At 45.9% G+C, this 21,509-nt stretch overlaps 2 protein-coding genes across 6 annotated transcripts in view; one reads left to right on the plus strand and one right to left on the minus strand.

Moving 5' to 3' along the window:
* The window catches only part of PECR (peroxisomal trans-2-enoyl-CoA reductase), a 28,101-nt gene extending 23,415 nt beyond the window's left edge, over window positions 1-4,686 (minus strand). The window contains exons 1-2 of the mRNA XM_014064258.2: window positions 4,469-4,686; window positions 575-708 (exon numbers count right to left, since the gene is read on the minus strand). Of these exons, the coding sequence (XP_013919733.2) occupies window positions 575-708; window positions 4,469-4,661 (327 nt within the window). The 5' untranslated portion in view covers window positions 4,662-4,686. The remainder of the gene's footprint in view (window positions 1-574; window positions 709-4,468) is intronic.
* Window positions 4,687-4,979: 293 nt separating this feature from the next.
* The window catches only part of TMEM169 (transmembrane protein 169), a 29,634-nt gene continuing 13,104 nt past the window's right edge, over window positions 4,980-21,509 (plus strand). For 2 of the 5 annotated variants that reach the window (XM_087712394.1, XM_087712414.1), the window contains exons 1-2: window positions 4,980-5,503; window positions 6,417-6,503. The gene's annotated coding sequence lies outside the window, so the exon portion shown is untranslated. The remainder of the gene's footprint in view (window positions 5,504-6,416; window positions 6,504-21,509) is intronic. The other 3 variants (XM_087712405.1, XM_087712423.1, XM_087712399.1) reach the window with 2 other exon arrangements.

Raw genomic sequence — 21,509 nt, forward strand, 5'->3', positions numbered from 1 at the left:
GAAAAACAATCATAACTCACTTTTTTCAGTGCTGTTTTAACTTTGAATGGTCACTAAATGCATTGTTATAAGAGAAGGACTACCTGTACCAGCAGTACAAATGCTATAAAATATTATAGCATTGAACCAAAATGTTTTTTCCTTTTCTAAAATCAAAGCAATTGTCAAATTATAATTCCATTTCCATCCCAATAAATGGAACATCACCCAAAGCAAGGATCCTCAAAATGATGTCTTTGATATCTTCCAAATTGTTAAAGATGGATGTTACCAACAAAGCACATAGAACTGTACGCTATCTTAAGAGTTTACAAAGCACTGAATGCCTCCTCCTACATTTAAAATTACAATTATTTAAAATTGTATAATATAGCTGACTGTCTCCTAACTGACATAAAAACAACTGGAAACAGCAACATTTGCTGTTTCCAGCAAAGGAACTAGTATTTAGATTACTTTTTTGTGGTTTAATCTTCCAATATTGAGATGAAAATACCTTTTTTTCCACTGTAATAAAAAGAATAACCCAGTGAACAATACACTAATCAAATATGGAAGACTATTGCATTTTTACCTCCTCTTCTTTGCGAATGTTGCATTGTATGGGTGTCACCTGGACAGAACTGGTGGAGGGAATTTCAGCAGTTAACTCTGTCGCTGCAGCCCTTAATCTGTCAAATTTACGAGAGGCAATCACTACATTACTACCTGCAAAACAAAATGAGAGGCATTTTAACATTAGTACAAGTTGTACAAAGATTAAATCAGATCTCTTGCTGAAGTATTAAATCTGGGCTCATTATCCCTTCAGTATCACTTTCAGGCCTATCAAGCGATTACTGCTACTTGTAAATCTACAAAGAAAGAAAACATGAAAATTGTGCTTATTCTAATCAGATATTTAGTTTATGAACATCATGCATTCTCTTCTTGGTATTAGGGCTAGTTCTTAGAGCATCGCAAACAAACCACTGGAAACTATACAAGTCAAAGCAAGAAGCAGTCCAAAATTAACCCCCCCCCCAATGAATTGCATTTTGTGAAATGGGCAGCTATACAAATTTGATAAATAAATAAGTTTCTTGAGAAAGGAGAGAAAATCCCCATGTTTTAATGTTACATGAAAATTGTGCTTATTCTAATCTGATATTTAGTTTATGAACAGCATGCATTCTCTTCTTGGTATTAGGGCTAGTTCTTAAGAGCATCGCAAACAAACCACTGGAAACTATACAAGTCAAAGCAAGAAGCAGTCCAAAATTAACACCACCCCCCATGAATTGCATTTTGTGAAATGGGCAGCTATACAAATTTGATAAATAAATAAGTTTCTTGAGAAAGGAGAGAAAATCCCCATGTTTTAATGTTACATTAATAATTTAATACTAATCATTTCAAAAGCATGCTGCAAATCCTAGGTTATATAGTAAAAACTGCAAACAGTACCACATTTTATAGTTACAGAATCACAGAAATCACCGAATTGAGGAATTGGAGAGATCTATAAAAATCATCTGGTTCTATTTTCTGAAATGTGCTGGAAAACTAATTAAACCATCCTCAAAACTAGCTGTCCGGATTCTTCTTAAAAACTTCCAGAGATGGGAAACCCACAACTTCAATGGACTGATTATTGAAATCCATTGTTGAACTGGTCCATAATGCCTACTTTAAGCCAAAACCAACTAATTTGAATTTTGAGTTTATTGCAGTGTGTTAACTCAGCTTCTTTGATATTCTTTAATATATTTCCACACATTTCATTCCACCAAAACACATACAATCTTCAATAAAAATGACTTTGTAGTTTTATCATGTCCTTGAATTGAAATCCAAGCAACACAAATTGCAAATTCCTAGTATAACCCATGGATATTTCTCAAATAATATCAGCATTAGAGTTTAAACAGTGTTCATATGATATTAAGTATAACCCAGTGATTTTCAAGCTGGAAATCACATGCATTGCAACTCAGTGCCAATTATCCAATAGTTTAATTTTCAGAAGTTTTTTGCACAACAAAATTAACAGATCACCTATCATTATCCCCACTTCTATCCAGTATCCAGTTCTTTGTCAATGTTTTGCTATGGTCATACCATTCAAATCATTATACCCAGTTAGCACTAGCTGGAATTTGACACAATAATTATTTATTTTAAAAGACTAGTTATTAACACTAATTAAAATCACAGCTATTCCTAAATCAGATGATATCAAGCACATCAAGGGGGAGATGTCACATTTGCATTCCCATTAACCACACATTGTAGCTTAATATAGCCAACCAGGCTTTAGAGGTCACAATCTGCTTTTTCAGTTAATTTATTTATTGTTCACATGAATAAGGTCTCAGAAAAAGTATCCATGAATAAGAGGACCAAGTATAGATTTTATAGGTGAATATGTTCAAAGATGTTTATATCAGCACTTCAATAAAGAGTGAGAAGATCTTACAGGAATTCTAGTGGAAAGAAAAAAAAATCCACAGGTCCAGATAATGAAACATTAATTTGAGCCATAGTTCAACTTCAAGAACTAAGTATAGGTGGTCCTCGACTTACGACCACAATTGAGCCCAACATTTCTGTTGTTAACTGAGACATTTGTTAAGTGAATTTTGCCCCATTTTACAACCTTTCTTGCAACACTGGTTAAATGAATCACTGCAGTTATTAAGTTAGTAACCTGGTTGTTAAGTAAATCTGGCTTCCCCAATGACTTTACTAGGCAGGTCACAAATATGAGCCAGTTGCCAAGCATCTGAATTTTGATCTTGTGACCATGGGGATGCTGCAAAGATTGTAACTGAAAAATGATCAGAAGCCATTTTATTCAATGCTGTTGCAACTTTTAACGGTCGCTAAATGAACTGTTGTTAAGTTCTATGTAATCATAGAAGATATGAAGCAGCAGAAGCACAAGCAATGAAAGCACCACAGAGTTGGGGACCAGTTTTTGATTTAATAAAAGAAGAGTTTAATTAAAAAAATGATTTTTACATAATTATAGCAGGACACTGCAGTGTATAGCCTACTTTCTTCTTAAAGAGGAAGAGGAATATAAGCACCTATGCATTAATTTTTTACTTTATTGTTTTCCTGAAAAATATGAACACTTCAAATCTGCTCCCGGAATCTGACAAATTACACTGCTTAGTTCCCATAATCTTACAGATAATTGACTAAAGGTCAGTCACAGCTTCCAGAAAAGCATTCCTCCCCCAGGTTGAGCTAGATGTGCAGAAAAAACCTGCCAATAGCAATTAAGCAGAAGGATAAGCACACTTGAGCTTTATTTTAATCTATCTGTCAGTAGTTTGAATATTGCGCAAGTAGTGCTTATCATAAAGCCAAACTCCAATTAAATCACCGATCCAGTTCACACAGCAAAAGGAGTATATTTGAGAAGTCCACACACTTTATAAATAAAAATGACACTTATTTTACAGAAATTAAACAGAATGCCAGCTTTTGATAAAACTGTCACTTTACAACATCAGATAACACAATTGGAAACCTAAACTTGTTTAATGTTTTATAGATTGAGCAAATAGAAAGAGGAAAGAAGACAAGCAGAATCCTAAGGCATTACACAAGATGTTTTCTTGGATTTTCTTTATCGTCTACAGTATTTCCTTTAGTCATCATTCATACACGATTAAGTTCTCATTAAATTAAATTTCCTACTGATACTCTTTTCTCTCTCTCTTATTCTGAGATGTCTTCAAAAGGATTCCTCTTGATAGTCAACAAAATAGGCACAGACACAACATATAGAAAGGGACAAAAGATGGTGGGATAAATATCAGGGCTTCCCAAAGCTTTTGACTGTATGCCCCATTATCCAGTGACAACACTAGTTATTGGGATCCGACAACCAAACAATCTGAAGAAAATCCAACTTTTTCTTCCCCCTAGCCCGTTTCCTTTCTTCCAGGAAAATCCCTGGGCCTTCTCTAGTAACTTCATAGCAAGTAACAACTTATTATGAAAAGCAGTCCCAGTCACCAAACTTCTAAAGAGAGAGAACCTGCATCCTCTCCTGTCATTCTTGCCCCAAAGGTGCTTTTTCAAGAGGCCACTGGACTTTCTGGTTTTTCTTTGAAGACATTTGGCTTCTCATGAAATTCCCCACCATCCAGTCAGAGCTGAAGAATCTTCTTGGAGGAGAAGTGTAATGTCTCCCCCCCCCCCAAAAAAAAAATCAAGAAAGTCCAGTTGCCTTTTGAAAGAAAGCACCTTTGGGACAACCATGACCCCTGGATGACTGAGAATCTCCATACACATCCTGTCACTCTTGTCCAAGTCCTAAAGCTACAATCAATAACATGGAGGAAGGACTCGCAGGAGAGTCTCTAACTTAGCAAGGCATAGATAGCTTCGACCACCTCTCCCATTCCCCCAGGGGAGGAGAAATCAGCCTGCTCCCAGTTAGACTTTCTCTCTTCAGAGATCCGTTGCCCACCAAGATGCAGCAACTCAGCAGCGATAGCCTTGCCGATGCCCGTGCCCCCGCCCGTCACGATGGCCACGTGATTGCGAAAGAGTCCAGCCGCCAGAATCCCACTGCCGCCGCCGCCGCTGCCACCGCGGTTGCTAAACGCCGCCGCCATCTTGACAACACTCAGTCGTCTGAGTCTGAACCCTCTGAAAGCCATTCATATCTCCGGGACATCGCTCCGGGTCACGTGTCGCTCCGCCCCGCCCTCTTTCGAAATCGGAACGCTGCCTCTGGAATAGCGTACCGTGTACAGTGGCGGCCTTCTCCCTGCCACGCCCACCCGCCTGCGACGGAGGTGGGAGGGGGCGTCTCTTGCTCAATGCAGGCTCTTGGCACGCGAACGGGTTTGCGCTTTTCGTTGCATGAGAGGGAGGGGGGAGAAAGAGGGGGGGGGTCGCAAGAACACAATCCTCATTCTTTCCCCTCCCCTTTTTTCCCTTGCAAGCAACAAAAGGTCTTGTCTCCGCTATCCTCCGCTCCTCCTCTCCCTACTTGAGACGGGAGGAGGAGGAGGTGGCAGGCGTGGGTAAATAGATCCCCCACCTCCGCCCATTCTATTCTATACAGTTCGCGATCCGTGAGCCGGATCCCCACCCCGATAATATCAAAAGAAGTGGGAGAGGGGCGGTGGTGGAGCGCTAGATCATCGGTTTCTCCCCAGATTTCGAACCCGGCGAAGCAATGCAAACCCCGTTCCTTTCAGGGCAGAAGAGCCGCTCGAAGCGGGGAGCGCCCGGTCCTCCTTGAAAAAGGATCGATCGGGCACCTCTCCCTCCGATCGGTATCAAATACGAAGGGGGGAAGAGGTCTTTCGCCTTTCCGAACTACCTCGACTCCCCCTCAGAAGAGAAAGGGAGCGGTTCGGGAACAGGGACGGCGCTATCTTCCCGCGGAGAGGCGGAGGGACAAGAGAGCATCTGTCCTCGGCGCTCCGGTCCCACCCCAAGGTGGGGCGATATAACCGGCGTTTTCCAGGGCTTGCCAATCTTGCGGGAACAGGTAAGCGTGGGTTTGATTGAAAAAGAATCGGGTCCCCCCCCCCCCCACATGAACAGACCATGCGACTTCGCCATCCTTTCCTGCAAGCCTATTCAAAGCAGGAGAAAACCGGGAATCTCTCACCTGTGTTAAGTCCGCACAGCCTACAAAAAGCTAGTCGGAGCACCTGCGTGGCTGGGTTATTTGCTTTAAGAGAAACCTCCCCTCTCTTCTTTAACTTGGTGTCCTCCAGAGACATTTTAACCCAAACTGCTGCAGATCGCAAGGTTTTGCTGTCTGGAAATGATAGCATAATCAATCCTTCCATGTAATTTTTTTTAAGGGAGTCAGATTAGACAGGCTGATCTTTCGAATTCAATTCTGGTGAAATTATTTTGAAGCAACAATGTCTCTGTGTGTGTGCGTCAGCAGTTTTTAAAAGGAAGCATTGGGATTCTATGGGTATATCTGAAATAAGATGAATACCCTTTACAAGTTTTTTTTGGGAGGCGGGAGTCTATAATATGTTCTCTCCCACAATTGTATGTCCACCTTAGTGAGCCCAAAATAATACAGTGGTCTCCTCACAACAGCCTGTGAAATTGCCCTGAGAGATAGTGACTGGCCTAAAGTCATTAAAGACTGCACCTTTGGCATTGGGAAGAATTCCTCCCCTCACCCTGCCTTTATTCATAGCCTCCTCTGCAGCAAAGGTTAATAGTTACTATTTCTCTTTCATATGAGGAACCTTGAAAATGCATTTAAATATTTTGAACTTTTAATGGGGGGAAAGAAATGCTAATGACATCAACTTAGCCATAACTGCTCCTCTGCATGTCTTTTGATTTCTTCAGATTTAGTAAATACTGTAATTGGGAATTACTTGTTATGCTTTAGAATGAAGGGAAATCAATGAATTCTAATATTCTTCTAGGCATTAGCCTTTAACTTTGAAGATGCATGAAGTGTACCAGTGTTTGCTTACCATGAACCGTTCCTGTGTAAAGCAAGATATATATAGGTAGGTACTACCTGGGCCAGAGTGGAAAGGACCTGTTTGCATAGTAGAAGAGACAATGGTAATTTGCCAATGAGAGATGGCAAAAGAGCCATTTCTCACTCCCAAGAGGCTAAATCACACAATGATACCTGATCTGGAGATAAACATACTGACATACATAAATAGACATACAAGGCAATATACAATACAATTAAAAAAAACAGAAAAAATGGGAATACTTACCTCAAAATCCAGTTTATTGTAATATAAATGCCCTTTGAATGGGAACTAGCCAATTTGCTACTTAACTATTTCAGCCTGAAGGACCCCATCCATTACTAATATGGAAACCACAGTTATGTGTTCATTCCTGCAATACCAGTGGTATTCCTCTTTCGTTCCTCCTTTATAATCTTATAGTCTTGAACTGCATGAGGAAGACAAAAGCAAAAGGCTTCCCTCCCCCCCCCCCATGATCTTGCTTACAAATATCTGATTTCCCATGGAAGAAAAACCAACGATTATGACCAGGATTCCTAGAAGAGAAAGGAAGCTCTAGTTGCCTTTCCTTTTGGTTGTATCAAGCAAAGTCATAGACAGAAAGGAAAGCAATGAGGTCTGGAAAGATAAAGAAGTCAATAATCTTTTCTTCTGGTGAGCTATGAGTCTAATCAACTGTTTATTCTTAGATTCCCTGCTCCTTGCAAATCACAGTTTTTGCAGCCAAAGCCTACATACGTATAGGCTGCTTAACATGCCAGTGGTATACATACCCAAGCTATAACAGCTGTTATGCCAACCCTCCACCACACATGGCAGCGCAGATGAACTATATTTGTGCCATATGTTTACCCATGATTAACTGAATTGTGCTTTACTCAATTAGCCAAATTGTCTGGATTTTCATGACACATTGTACCATATACTAACAACATGGGTGGCATTAATCCACATGAAGAGGCAATTTGGTGCAGTGGTTAAAGTGCTGGTCTAGAAACCAGGAGACAGTAAGATCTAGGCCTCCTTTAACATGAAAGCCAACTGTGTGACTTTGGGCCAGTCACTCCCAGCTCAGCCTACCATACAGGGGTAATTGTTGTGGGTAAAATAGGAAGAAAAGGGAGTATTATGTATGTTAGCTTCCTGCCTTTAGTTGTGTGTCAAAATAGTAAAGGCAGTAAGTAAACAAACAAAGAAATAAAGAAATAAAATTTTCACCAATTTGATAGGCTAGGCTGTGATTGGCTACTTCTAGCTAGGTATTGTATGAATTCAGGCATAGAATAGTAATATGAACAAATACTTGATTCTGACAACCATCATGACTGCTTCAGGCTAAAAGTTATCTAGATGTGCAGTAGCTCCTGCTCATGTACAATGTAAATAGTTCAGTATGCAAAAATAGTAACACTTGATGCAGCATGGGTCATTTTTAAAATAATTGAGTGCAATCTTTTGATCACCATGACTAGCTTGGTCTAGTGAATTAATCCTCTCTAGCTTACAGACTCTGGAGTAGAGAAGAACCTCTGTTATATTTTCAAACAATATATCATCTAACATTCTGAGGGTCTACCGAACCTGACACATTCATACTCTTAAGATTTATTCTGAATAAAAATGCTTATTCTGTTGAATAAACGTACTTTAAAAGAGTGCAGTCAGCCACACTGAACAGATTTAAACACATTGTCTGCTAGCCAAATTGCAGACTGATTTCTTAGTCATCTTGCCAGAATGTCAGCTGAATGGAAGCTTGTTGAGTTAATCATAGACTGATTCATCCAAGTGTTGTCTTAATGGCACTTACTTTCTAATAAGTAGTTATCTTGCTTTATCTGTGATACAAACCAGTATAGTTGTGCAGTCTCTTGACTTCTATTGAAGCAGATTTTAATTTATAATTAATACTGCTTAATATAGACTATTTATACATTTGAATTGTATAAGTTCAGGTTTCTATTTCTTTCCTATTATTATGCTCATTTAAATTAAAATAATTGAATAAGAAGGCATGGATATGTGTGTCGAGCTGATTTTGCTTAGTACTTGAAAGATGTGTATTTCTGTGACCCCCCCCCGTTTTTCTTTTTCCTATACAATTAAATAAAATTTAAAAGAACATGTCAGATGCTGCTTCACTTAATAACCAAGAAAGAAACCACTCAACTCCATTTTGCAGAATTAAGGGTACTTTTACTGATTATATATAAGTAAATAGAAGCTAAGCAAAGCTGGATCTGAGCAAAAGCAGGCAAAAGCATTAGATATCAATACATGACCCATTCCCCTCCCCTTGGTAACCCCAGTCCATAGTCCAATCCAATATCTCCACAGCTGTCAGGTGGGAGACATCTTCAAAAATCATCAGGTTGGTATGCCGGACAGCTGGCCTTGGCGGGAAACTCCCCTCCTTACCACATGCGCAGACGGTGGTGAGAACTACTCCCAATAAACAGTCCTCCTGTACAGATTATTTCCCTTACCCAAATACCATGCCCTCCCTCCCCGTTTCAATGGCAGCCGAAAAGCAAGCAGCAAAACAGAGGCTGACATCCGGCCCTCCTCCAGAAAAAGGACATTATCCCTGCAGAAACGAAAAAACACACACAGACGAACAACATAATATAAAAGAAAAAGGGAAGGGAAAAAGGAAATGTCAATCGAGGTCAAGGCTTGTCTGGGTAGGTAGAGTAGAATTTACGGAGTAGTCGAGGAGCCCGCACATGGGACTTATCGACCCATTCAGCATGAGAGGAAGGAAAGTTTTTCCATGAAACAAGATACTGAACGCGGTTTCTATGTTTTCTAGAGTCCAAAATTTCTTTAACCTCAAAATGCTGCTCACCCTCAATCAGAAGTGGGGCAGGTGGAGCCGCCAAAGGGGCACGCAATGGAGAAGTATGTTCTGGCTTCAGAAGATTGACATGAAAAACCGGGTAGACACGGTTGAGATATTTAGGCAGTTCCAGACGTACGGACACAGGGTTTATGACTTTGACAATCAGGAATGGGCCAACATACTTAAGACCCAATTTCTTAGACTTTTGAGAGGTCTGGAGAAACTTGGTGGATAAATATACACGATCACCAACTTTATAATCCATTGGCTTTGTTCTCTTTTTATCCGCTTGTCCCTTATGTGCACGATGTGCGCTCGGTATGCCAAAGGCCACATTTTCCGGAGTTGGTCACTCCACTCGGAAAGGGACAGCACTTGTGGTTTTTCTCGAGGCACCTCGGGTATAGGCACAAAATCATGTCCATACATTATTTTGAAGGGTGTAAATCCTGTGCAGCTGTGCACTGAGTTATTATACGCCACTTCAGCATGAGGCAATAATTCCACCCAATTATCTTGCTGGTAATTGATGAAACATCAGAGGTACTGTTCCAACACAGAATTAGTCCTCTCACAGGCCCCTTTAGTTTGAGGATGGTGGGCGGAGCTTAAGCCCTGGGCGGAGCCTATTTGTCAGCATCACTTCATTCAGTAATCAGGGAAGAAAACCACTGGACTCCATTTGTATTGAAATCAAGTGTACTTTTACTAATTATAAATGAACAGTTGCAAAGCTAAGCTGAGTCTGGTTAATTAGGCGTGAAAGCTAATAATATAATGTATAATTATATTATACTTGAGAGACCGCCTCCTGCCAATTACCTCCCTACGACCTGTTAGATCACACAGATTAGGCCTCCTCCGAGTTCCATCCGCCAGTCAGTGTTGACTGGCAACTACGCGGAGGAGAGCCTTTTCAGTAGTAGCTCCGACCCTTTGGAACGATCTCCCCGTGGAGATTCGCACCCTCACCACCGTCCAGACCTTCCGCACAGCCCTCAAGATCTGGCTATCCCGTCAGGCCTGGGGATAAAGATTCTAATCCGTCCCCACCCGAATGATGAATGAATGTTGTGTTCTATTTTACTTATGTATTGTCTCATGTCTTGTCTTGTATTCCCCTCCCTATAAATTGTAAGCCGCCCTGAGTCCCCTCAGGGAAAAGGGCGGCCTATAAATAATAAACAAATCAAATCAAAATCAAATAATTCATTCCCCTCCCCTTGGCATCCCCATGCACAGTCCAATCATATTTCCCCCAAATGTCAGGTGTGAGATAACTTCGAAAGGCATCACCAGGATGGAATGCTGGACCGTTAGCCTTGGCGGGAAACACCGCTCCTCCACATGCGCAGTAAGGTGGTCAGTTCAGCATCTAGAAACTTCCTCCAGCACATCAATGATTCCACTCCCAAATACCATGCCCCCCTCCCCGTTTCAATGGCAGCCGAAGCAGCAGCAAAGCAGAGGCTGACATCCAGCCCTCCTCCAGAAAAGGGTGGTCAGACTTGCAGAAACGAGAAAACACAAACAAACAGATGAAAAACAAGACATGAAAGGGGAAAAGGGGAGAGGAAGAGAGAGAGAAGAGAGATTTTTTTTTAGGAGAATGGCCAAATCAGGGCTTGTCAGGATAAGTAGAATAGAACTTGCGGAGTAGACGAGAGGCCCGAACATGGGACCCGTCAACCCATTCGGCGTGAGAGGGGGGAAAATGCTTCCAAGCCACCAGGTACTGGACACAGTTCCGGCATTTACGAGAGTCCAAAATCTCGCGAACTTCGAAATGTTGCTCACCCTCAATCAAAAGCGGAGCAGGTGGAGGAGGGATAGGCAGACGCAACGATGAAGTGCAGATAGGTTTCAGGAGGTTAACATGAAAAACAGGGTAAACCCAGTTGAGGGGTTTAGGCAGCTGCAGCCGGACAGAAACAGGGTTGATGACCTTGAGAATGGGAAACGGGCCAACATACTTAGGCCCCAACTTCTTCGACTTTTGGGGAGTTTGAAGAAATCTGGTGGACAAATAAACTTGATCACCAACTTTGTAATCACACGGCTTAGTCCGCTTCTTATCAGCTTGTTTCTTATGAGCGCGATGCGCAGCATCCAAAGTTTGGAGAGCTAAAGGCCAAGCGCGGCGAAGGCGGTCACTCCACTCGGACAGTGACGACACTTGGGACTGCTCACGAGGAACCTCAGGAATGGGTACAAAATCCTGGCCAAACACTACACGGAAAGGTGTCAACCCAGTGCTGCTGTGCACAGAATTATTATAAGCCACCTCCGCATGCGGCAATAAATCCACCCAATCATCTTGCTGGTAGTTGATGAAACAACGTAAATATTGTTCTAGTACAGAATTAGTCCTCTCACAAGCCCCATTAGTCTGAGGGTGGTGGGCGGAGCTTAATCCCTGGGCGGAGCCAATCCGCTTCAGAAATTCCTTCCAGAAAACGGAGGTGAATTGCACACCTCTGTCCGAAATGATGCGGTCGGGCACCCCATGAAAGCGGTAATGTGGGAGATGAACATCTTAGCAAGAGCCTTAGCAGAAGGAATCTTGGAGCAAGGGATGAAATGGACCTGCTTGGAGAACAAGTTGGTAACAACCCAGATAACAGTGTGTCCCTAACTCTCAGGAAGTTCAACGATGAAATCCATAGAGATCTTCTTCCAAGGGGCGACAGGGCGAGCTACAGCTTGGAGCAATCCCTGCGGTTTTCCCGGCGGGCGTTTAGCAGCAGCACAAACGGGACAACTGGCAACATATCGTTCAATGTCTTTTTTCAAAGAAGGCCACCAAAACTGTCTCTTGAAGAGATGGAGCATTTTAATGAAACCAAAATGCCCTGCCATTCAGGAATCATGAGCCCGCTGAAGAACAATGAGTCTAAGAGATGCAGGAACGTAAAGTTTCTCCCCAATCCAGGGGAACTCATCTCTCATAGTGCATTTATTCATGTGCTGCCGGAACCAATCATCATCAGGGAGGGCTTTCTTCAGGTTGGAAAGAAAATCCTGAGACATCTCTACTTTAGAACGACCGTTGGACTTACCTGAACGGTCCTTCTATGTGTGCTGCGAGGGGAATCCAAGCATGGGTTAACTTTGTCCATTAGCCTTGAGACTGAGTTATGTAAATTGGTGACCACGCCTCCACTGGCCGGAAGGGCTCAGTTTCGTACGAAGTCAGCCGTTTATTGATGTATAACAAGAAGAACAATGATAACATAACAATAACAGTAGTAAGAAAAGCCGTAGCCAAAAGGCATACAAACATATTCAGGAAGAAACGCAAGTCATAAGCAAATAACATCTGACATAAAGCGGTACATATCAATGAAGATAATGAATTTGAAGACATGACCACCCTGGCCAGCCGCAGCTGCGGGTGGGTTTGGATGCCCCTCGCAGCACACATAGAAGGACCGTTCAGGTAAGTCCAACGGTTGTTCTCCTGTGTGCTGCTTGGGGAATCCAAGCATGGGACATGCCAAAGCAATTAAGGTCCAGGGCGGGAACCAGGCTGGCCAGGGCCCCCCGTAGGGGGGAGCACCTGTTGCAATACACGCCGCCCGAAGGACGCCTCAGCCGAGGCATACACATCAACCTTGTAATGTCTGATAAATGGTGATAGTGTAGACCAGGTGGCTGCTCTACAGATCTCTTCCACTGAGGCTTGCGCAGCCCAGGCCGCCGTGGTGGCTGCACTCCTGGTAGAGTGAGGGGTGATGCGCCTGGGAACCTGGCGGGATTGACTGTCATAAGCAAGGGCGATGCACGCCTTCAACCACCGCCCTATCGTATGAGAAGAAACTTTCTGTCCCATGGAAGATGGTTGAAATGAAACAAAGAGTGCCTCAGACCGTAGGAAGGATGCTGTACGCTTCACGTAGTGGCGAAGAACCCTGCGCGCATCCAGGTAATGCCACTGGCGCTCCTGCGGATGAGAAGGGTTGGGACAAAAGTCCGGAAGGACGAGTTCCTGAGCTCTGTGGAACAGCGTGTTGATTTTTGGTAGAAAGGCTGGGTCCAAGCGGAGAACAACCCTGCTGGGGTGGAATATACAAAGAGCCGCTCGAACAGAAAGAGCCGCCAGCTCGGAAACCTGCCTGGCTGATGTAATCGCCACCAAAACCACTGTCTTAAGAGTCAATAGTCGAAGACTGATGGAAGAAATAGGTTCGAAAGGAGAGTCCATAAGTGCCCTGAGCACTAATGACAGATCCCAGGTAGGGTAGCGGTGCACGGTCGGAGGCCGGATGTTGGCCGCCCCCTTCAGGAAGGCCTTGACTTGAGAATGTTGTGACAAGGAGCGTCCTTGACCTCCCCCAATCACCGTGGCAAGAGCTGTGACCTGCCTGCGGAGCGTGTTGGGTGCCAAACCTTTGTTAAGACCAGATTGTAGAAAGTCCAACACTCGGGGCACCGAATCCTGGAGGGGGTCTGCCCCAGCCCGTCGGCACCACCTGCAGAAGGCATGCCAAGTAGCCTCGTAAATTCGAGTGGTGGAAGGTCGGCGGGCCGCCTGAATTGTACTGATGACCTCGCTGGAATACTGCAGGTTTGTCAGAATAGTCCGCTCACGTGCCACACGGCTAATTGTAGCAACTGATGGAGCTGGATTTGATCGTCCGGGATCCTCCACGGGCGGGAGATCGACAGATGCACCAGGTCGGCATACCAGGTCCGCCGGAACCACATCGGAGCCACCAGGAGGACTTCCGCATGTTCCGACAGAATCTTCTGGATGACCGCCGGGATCACTGGAAGAGGCGTAAAGGCGTAAAGGAGGCCGGCCGGCCATGGGCTGCGCAAGGCATCCACTCCCTCCGCTCCGGGGGTCACATACCTGGAGAAGAAACGGGGCAGTTGCGCATTGTGAGGTTGCGCGAACAAGTCCACCACCCGACGGCCAAATCGGAGGGAAATCTGCAGGAAGAGGTCTGGATGTAACTGCCACTCTGCATGATCCACTGTGGCTCTGCTCAGCCAATCCGCCTGGACGTTGGATTCGCCCAAAATGTGTTCCGCTTGAAGGGACAACAGCCTGGACTCTGCCCAATGATGCAAGTTCTCCGCCTCCATCATGAGAGCTCTGGAGTGCGTGCCCCCCTGGCAGTTGACATGCGCCTTGGAGGCCACATTGTCGGTCAAAATCAGCACGTGCTTGTGAGTCACAATGTCCTGAAACTCTCGCAGGGCCAGTCTGATGGCCCGCAGCTCTAGCCAATTGATGCTGTTGGACAGCTCCCGGTCCAACCAGCGACCCTGTGCCACTCTGTCCAGGGCATGGCCGCCCCATCCAAACAGGCTGGCGTCCGTCGTAACCTGGATACGTTCTGGCTCTTTGAACGGACACCCCTTGAGAATCTTGGAGGACGCCCACCATCGGAGTGATCTGAGGGCCTTGGGTGAAAGACGGACCTTGATCTGAGAATGACTGGTGTGAGATCTCTGATAAGGAAGCAGGAACCATTGGAGTGGTCGTGCGTGAAACCTGGCCCAGGGAACGATGTTGATGCAAGAAATCATCTTCCCTAACAGCTGAGAGAGTAAAGCCAGGGGCACGAGCCGCAAGGCTGACACTTGAGAAGCCAGCCGTTGGATGCTCTGTCGCCTTTCCAGAGACAGGAAAACTTGGCAAGTGGCGGAATTGATGACGGTCCCTAAGTGAAGCAGCATTGTAGTCGGCTGCAGATGGCTCTTGGGAAGATTCAGCACAAAACCGTGCCTCTGCAGGGAGTCCATCGTTACCTGAAGATCCCATAGGGCCTGGTCCCGGGATGGTGACAGTACCAAGATGTCGTCTAAATAACAAATCACTCTCACCGGAACCGAACGAAGGGAGGCCACCACCACAGCCAGGAGCTTGGTAAAAGTGCGGGGCGCCGATGAGAGGCCAAAGGGCAAGGCCCTGTACTGGAAATGACGGCCCGCAAAGTGGAAGCGCAGGAACCGTCGATGGGCCAGATGAATGGGCACATGGAGGTACGCCTCCTTGATGTCGATTGATGTCATCATGTCGCCTTGGCGGATGGATGCCAGGATGCTTTTCAACGACTGCATCTTGAACCTCCGGTACTTGATGTACCAATTGAGTCTTTTCAGATCTAGAATGGCTCGCCATCCTCCTGAGCTTTCGGGCACCAGAAATAGGATGGAGTAAAACCCTAGACCTTCCTGCCCCTTGGGAACCTGTTCTATTGCTTTGATGGATATGAGATGATTTATTTCGGCTTCCATGAGGCGCCGCTTTACTGAGCACCTGGGAACGGGGCACCTGATGAAACGTCTTGGAGGAATGGAGAGAAATTCTAGTGTGAGGCCCAGCCTCACCACCTGAAGGGCCCAGGCATCTGAGGTGGTTTCTGCCCGTTGATGAGCGAAGGCCAGCAGACGCCCGCCCACTGACTCGTCCCCCTGCGAGTTACCGGTACCTTCGAAAGGACCGGTTTCCCGAGCCACGAAAGGATCTCCTGTTGTGGGATTGCGCCTGGTGCTGTTGGCGTCCCTATCTCTGACCCCCCCCACGGTCCTGGCCGTGGTCCTGCGACTGGTGAAAGCCCCTGTTGTAATGGGGAACAAAGGGGGCCGCTGCATAGCCGGAATAGTTGCCTCGAAAGGACTGGCGTCTGTTGTATGGCTGCTGTTGTCTGGTATTGCGCCCCCTTGAGGAAGGGAGGACCTTGCGCTTGTCCCTAGTCTCTATGAGAATGGGATCGAGAACGGAGCCAAACAAAGCCCCGCCCTTGAAGGGTGTGGATGCCAGGCGCCATTTAGATTTAATGTCAGCCTGCCAATGGCGGAGCCACAAGAGGTGACGGGAGGCCACATTGGAGACTACAGCGCGAGAAGCAAACTTAGCAGCATTAAGCGTGGCATCCGCCGAAAATTCCAAGGCAGCCATAATTTTAGTAACGTCCTGGTGAAGGCGCACCTCATCAGAGGCTAGGCTCTCCTGCAACTGCTTAAGCCAGAGCACCAAGGTCCTATTAAAGAACGATGCCGCAGTAGCAGCACGTAAAGCCCAGGCCGCAGCCTGGTGTGTCTTACGAATAACCGTCTCGGCCTTACGGTCCTCAGCCTTCAGACCCTCAGATATCTCAGATGGAATCAGGGCAGGGGAAGCTAGGGCTGCTACTGGCTGATCCACAGTTGGAAATTGCAAAAGGGTCTCCAAATCAGGGGTAGAAGTGTACAGCTTCCTGTCCCCGTTGCTAGGAGGGGTAACTGCAGTTGGCTGGTCCCATTGCTTCTGAATGAGATCCATGAAAAGCTTTGGAGAAGGAATCACCTCCTGCAATGAAACTGGCTCAGCAAAGAGGCGTTCAGTGGTGTCCAGGCATACAGCAGAACTATCCTTGGGAGCTACCTCTCCCATATGGGTAGTGGCCTTAGCTTTAAATAATAAGGACTTAAATAGAGCAGGCCGAAACAGACTAGAAGATCAGGCCTTCATCATCAGAGAACTCCCTATCAATCAACTCCCCTTCCTCCACCAAGGCCGAATCCTCACTATAAGTAGAGGGAAGAGGGGAAACAGGCCCTGTCTGCAGATCAGGCAGATCCACCTGTGGAGCTGGGAGAGAAGGCCCACCCTGGGTGCTAGCCACCACCAGGGCCTGATTCCTCCGAAGCAGCTCAGCATCCACCCCCCTGGATATAGCTGCAGATATCATTTGGTAAATATCTGGGGATAGGCCCTGGTCATAGCCTTCCATAGGCTTAGGCCTGCAGCAGTGGGAGTAAATGTGGCAGAGGGCCCAGCACGTGGCATAGAGTATATTGGAATAGCCTGGGCCTCGGGCAGTGCTGTGGGGAACTGGATCCCCAACCCACCCGCCCCAGATTCAGGGATAACAGGCAAGGAATGATCCAGAGACCAGGTCTGGAGGCCTGCAGGTTGTGGGGCTGGTGAAATATGCTGAGGTAAGAGTGTGGGAGGGGAAACTCTACCCTCTCCAGAGGCTTTAGATGGTGCTTTAGATTTATCCTTCTTTTTGTGGCCCTTATCCGGAGCTCTGGAGGTCTCCCTGGGCCTCTGACTGGTGGCCCTAGAGGTGGCTCTGCCAGGCCTTGAACTAACCCCCGCTTGGGCAGCACCCTGATTATCAGAAGAGGTTTCAACTGTACCTCCCACAGTAGAATGATCAGCCATTGCAATGAATTGAGATTCGAAAAGACTCAAAAAGCACAAAGCACAGAGTTCACTGTAAGGCAAAGAGACCGCGTGGCCAGCAAAGCAGCAGGAAAACACTCCTCCCCAAGGCACACAAAGCCGAAGTGAGGGAATTGGGAGGGGCCGATGAGTCAGCAACTGCAAGAAGAGGAAACGCCCGGTCTCAGCTGCGTCTGCGTCAGAAACGGCCCCAGCATGGCGCCGAACAAACGAGCGCCAAATTCAAATCGTAAGCCACAAGCACAGTCCCTTTAGGCTCTCAGGGGGAAAATAATGCCGGGATCGCTGGCGCGCTGCCCTAATTCGATCGGCTTTCCGCAAAGGCAAACCTCGCTGCGAACAGCGGATAACTCCCAGCAGCAAGAGAAGAGAAGCCTCGCCGCGAATGGCAGGCAATTCAAGGGGCTCTTAATCTCGTTGCTAACGCCAGCCAAAGCTCCGAGCTGAGGAAGAAAAACCCCCTGCTGGCAGGAACAAAGGACCTGCCGCCCAGCCACCTGCAAAGGCTCTAAACGCCTGCGGGGGAAAAACTCAAGCCCCAAACGGCTCCAAACAGAAGAGAAATACCTGAGCGGTAAAAGGAGCCATAGAGGGAACTGGCAGACAGCGAACTGTTGCCTCCCCATCGTAAATCTGTTCCACCAATTAAGTCCATCGTGCTTGCAAGGAAATCCAGAAAAAGAGTATAAATTTGTCCCAGAAATCTGGAGAAGAATTGATATACGTCTCGTCGGCTGGACTGAGTTAAGAAAACTGAGCCCTTCCGGCCAGTGGAGGCGTGGTCACCAATTTACATCACTTAGTCTCAAGGCTAATGGACAAAGTTAACCCATGCTTGGATTCCCCAAGCAGCACACAGGAGAACGTGCTTGATTCCTAGTAACAACCGGAGCAGCGAGGCTTGTCGTGGGAATGACAGGCTGGACCACACTGAGTTTAGAGCAGTTGATTGAGGAAGCCTGGATAAAGCATCAGCCATAAAAAAATTTCCCCCTGGAATGTATTTCAGGGTGAAATTAAACCAATTGAAATGCTGAGCCCAGCGCATCTGTTTAGGAGAAAGTTTTCTGGGAGTCCTCAAAGCTTCCAAATTCTTATGGTCAGTCCACACCTCGAACGGGTGTTTGGCGCCTTCCAGAAAATGGCGTCACGTGGCCAAAGCCCAACGAACAGCAAATGCTTCTTTCTCCCAAATGGCCCAACGTCTTTTCGTGTCAGTTAGTTTGCGAGAGGTGTATGCGCAGGGTTGTAAATTACGTTGACTATTGGCTTGAAGCAATATGGCCTCCACAGCCACGTCACTGGCGTCAGCTTGAACCACAAAAGGCGCATCCATGTCCGGGTGTTTGAGGACTGGTTCCTCTGCAAAAAGCTGCTTTAAGTTCTCGAAGGCAGCTTGACATTCCATGGTCCAATCCAGCGGCTTGCTAGGCTTGGGTTTCGTCCCACCTTTAGACTTCAGAAGGTTAGTTATGGGAAGAGCTATCTTAGCAAAAGAGAGGATGAACTGGCGATAGAAATTAGCAAAACCCCAAAATTTTTGCAATTGCCTGCGTGTACACGCCTTCCACTCGGTGACTGCTTTCACTTTAGCGGGGTCCATCTCAACACCCTCGTGGGAGATACGATAGCCCAGGTAGTCAACCTTCTCCTGATGGAATTCACACTTGGACAATTTGGCGTAAAGCTCAGCTGCCCGAAGTTTCTTCAGCATGGTACGAACCAGTTTTACGTGCTCCTCACGAGTTTCCGTGTAAATAAGGATATCATCTAAATATACGATAACGCCCTTGTAAAGATGGTCATGTAAAACCTCATTAATTAGCTGCATGAAAACCGCAGGCGCCCCCTGTAGGCCAAACGGTATCACACGAAATTGGAAACAGCCAAGGGGGCAGTTGAAAGCCGTTTTCCATTCGTCCCCCTCTTTAATACGGACTCTATAATACGCTTCCCTTAAGTCCAACTTAGTGAAGATGCGGCCCTTCCCCAATTGGGCCAGCATGTCCTTCATCAGTGGCAACGGGTAGAGGTTCTGAGATGATATTGCGTTCAAGTTTTTAAAATTAACACACAATCTAAGGGAGCCATCTTTCTTTTCTCTGAACAACACAGGAGCCGCTACCTTGGGTCTCGCCGGTTCAATGAACCCCCTCTCCAAATTTTTATCGATGAATTTTCTCATTTCCTCCATTTCCCTAGGGGACATTGAATATATTTGGGGCTTTGGAAGCTTCACCCCAGGTAAAATATCAATGGTGCAATCAGTAGGCCTGTTGGGGGGGGGGGGTACTTTATCAGAAGATTTTTCACTAAAAACTTCTCTAAGATCCCAGTATTCTTTTGGTATTCTCTCCTCCCCTTCGATTTTCTCCTGCCCTCTGGCTGCCAATGTAGGGCTAGTAGCAGCAGAATCTGGAGTTTCAACCTCCCGTTCAGGGGGTATGTTTGTGCGAATACGTAACCAACCCTTTCTCCAGTTAATGCGAGGGTTCCATTTACGAAGCCAGGGGAGTCCCAAAATAAGGGGCCGGTCCATGCCAGGTGCCACAATAAAAGTTATTAACTCCTGATGGGTCCCCATTTTCATCTCTATGGGCTCAGTAGAAAAATGAGCAGGGCCACCTCCTGCAATAGAACCATCAATTTGGCAAAAAACAATAGGGGTTTTCAAAGTCCTCAATTTTAAGCCAAGTTTCTCCACCATTTCAGGACTTATCATACAGCAAGAACAACCAGAATCAAGTAGAACTAAAAGTTTCTCAGTTGCGCCAGAAGATGGCACTCTCATTTCAATTGGGATAAGCATGGGGCCCTTTCTGGAACTTACCCAGCAATGAGACTCATCCTCATCCAATTCGTCAGACGAACATTTTCAGCAGCGAACGCAGCTTCCCTCTTCTTGCCCAGGGCCTTCCCTCTCTCCAGGGGTGGGGGGGTGGGGCAGTCTGAGCCAATTTTATGCGGCAATTTACGGTACAATGGCCTTCCTTCCCACAGCGGAAACAAGTGAAAGGCTTGGCTTTGCCTGTGAAACCTCCTTTTCCCTCACTCCTGGGGCGGAGGGGTTTTTTGGGGGCTGCACAACATCACTAGCGTCTTCACAAATGGTGAATCCATGTCTGGGTGTTTCAAAACTGGCTCAGCCGCAAAAAGTCATTTTAATTTTTCAAATGCTGCTTGACATTCCATAGTCCAGTTTAAGGGTTTACCCGGTCTAGGTTTTGCCTCCCCCTTTGACTTTAGGAGGTTCGTAATGGGCAAGGCAATTTTGGCAAAGGAAGGAATAAATTGACGATAGAAATTAGCAAAGCTTAAGAAACTTTGCAACTGTTTGCGGGTGCGGGGGGCCGCCCATTTGGTGACTGCTTGGACCTTTGCTGGGTCCATTTCTATCCCTTTGTGGGAGATGCGATATTCCAGGTAATCCACCTTCTGATGAAATTCACATTTAGACAATTTAGCATACAGTTCCGCTGCACGAAGTTTTTTTTAGTACTGTGCAAACTAGTTTCACGTGTTCTTCACGTTTCCATGTAAATAAGGATGTCATCAAGGTAGACCATTACGCCTTTTAAAGGTGGTCATGCAGAACTTCATTAATTAACTGCATGAAGATGGCTGGCGCCCCCTGTAGTCCAAATGGCATAACACAAAATTGAAAACAGCCAAGAGGGCAGTTGAACGCCGTTTTCCACTCATCCCCTTCCTTAATTCTGACTCGGTAATAGGCCTCTTGTAGATCTAACTTTGTGAAAATCCTCCCTTTACCCAGTTGGGCCAGCATGTCCTTCATTAATGGCAAAGGGTAGAGATTTTGGACACATACCCCGTTCAGGTTTTTAAAATTCACACACTAACGAAAGGAGCCATCTTTCTTTTCTCTGAATAAGACTGGAGCTGCAACTCGGGGCCTAGCAGGTTCAATGAATCCTCTTTCCAAATTTTTGTCAATGAATTTTCTCAATTCCTCCATTTCTCTAGGAGTCATTGAATAAAT

The sequence above is a fragment of the Thamnophis sirtalis genome, unplaced genomic scaffold, assembly GCF_051295495.1.
Source record: "Thamnophis sirtalis isolate CommonGarterSnake01/CBP01778 unplaced genomic scaffold, rThaSir2_p1.2 scaffold_1, whole genome shotgun sequence".
NCBI lineage: Eukaryota > Metazoa > Chordata > Lepidosauria > Squamata > Natricidae > Thamnophis > Thamnophis sirtalis.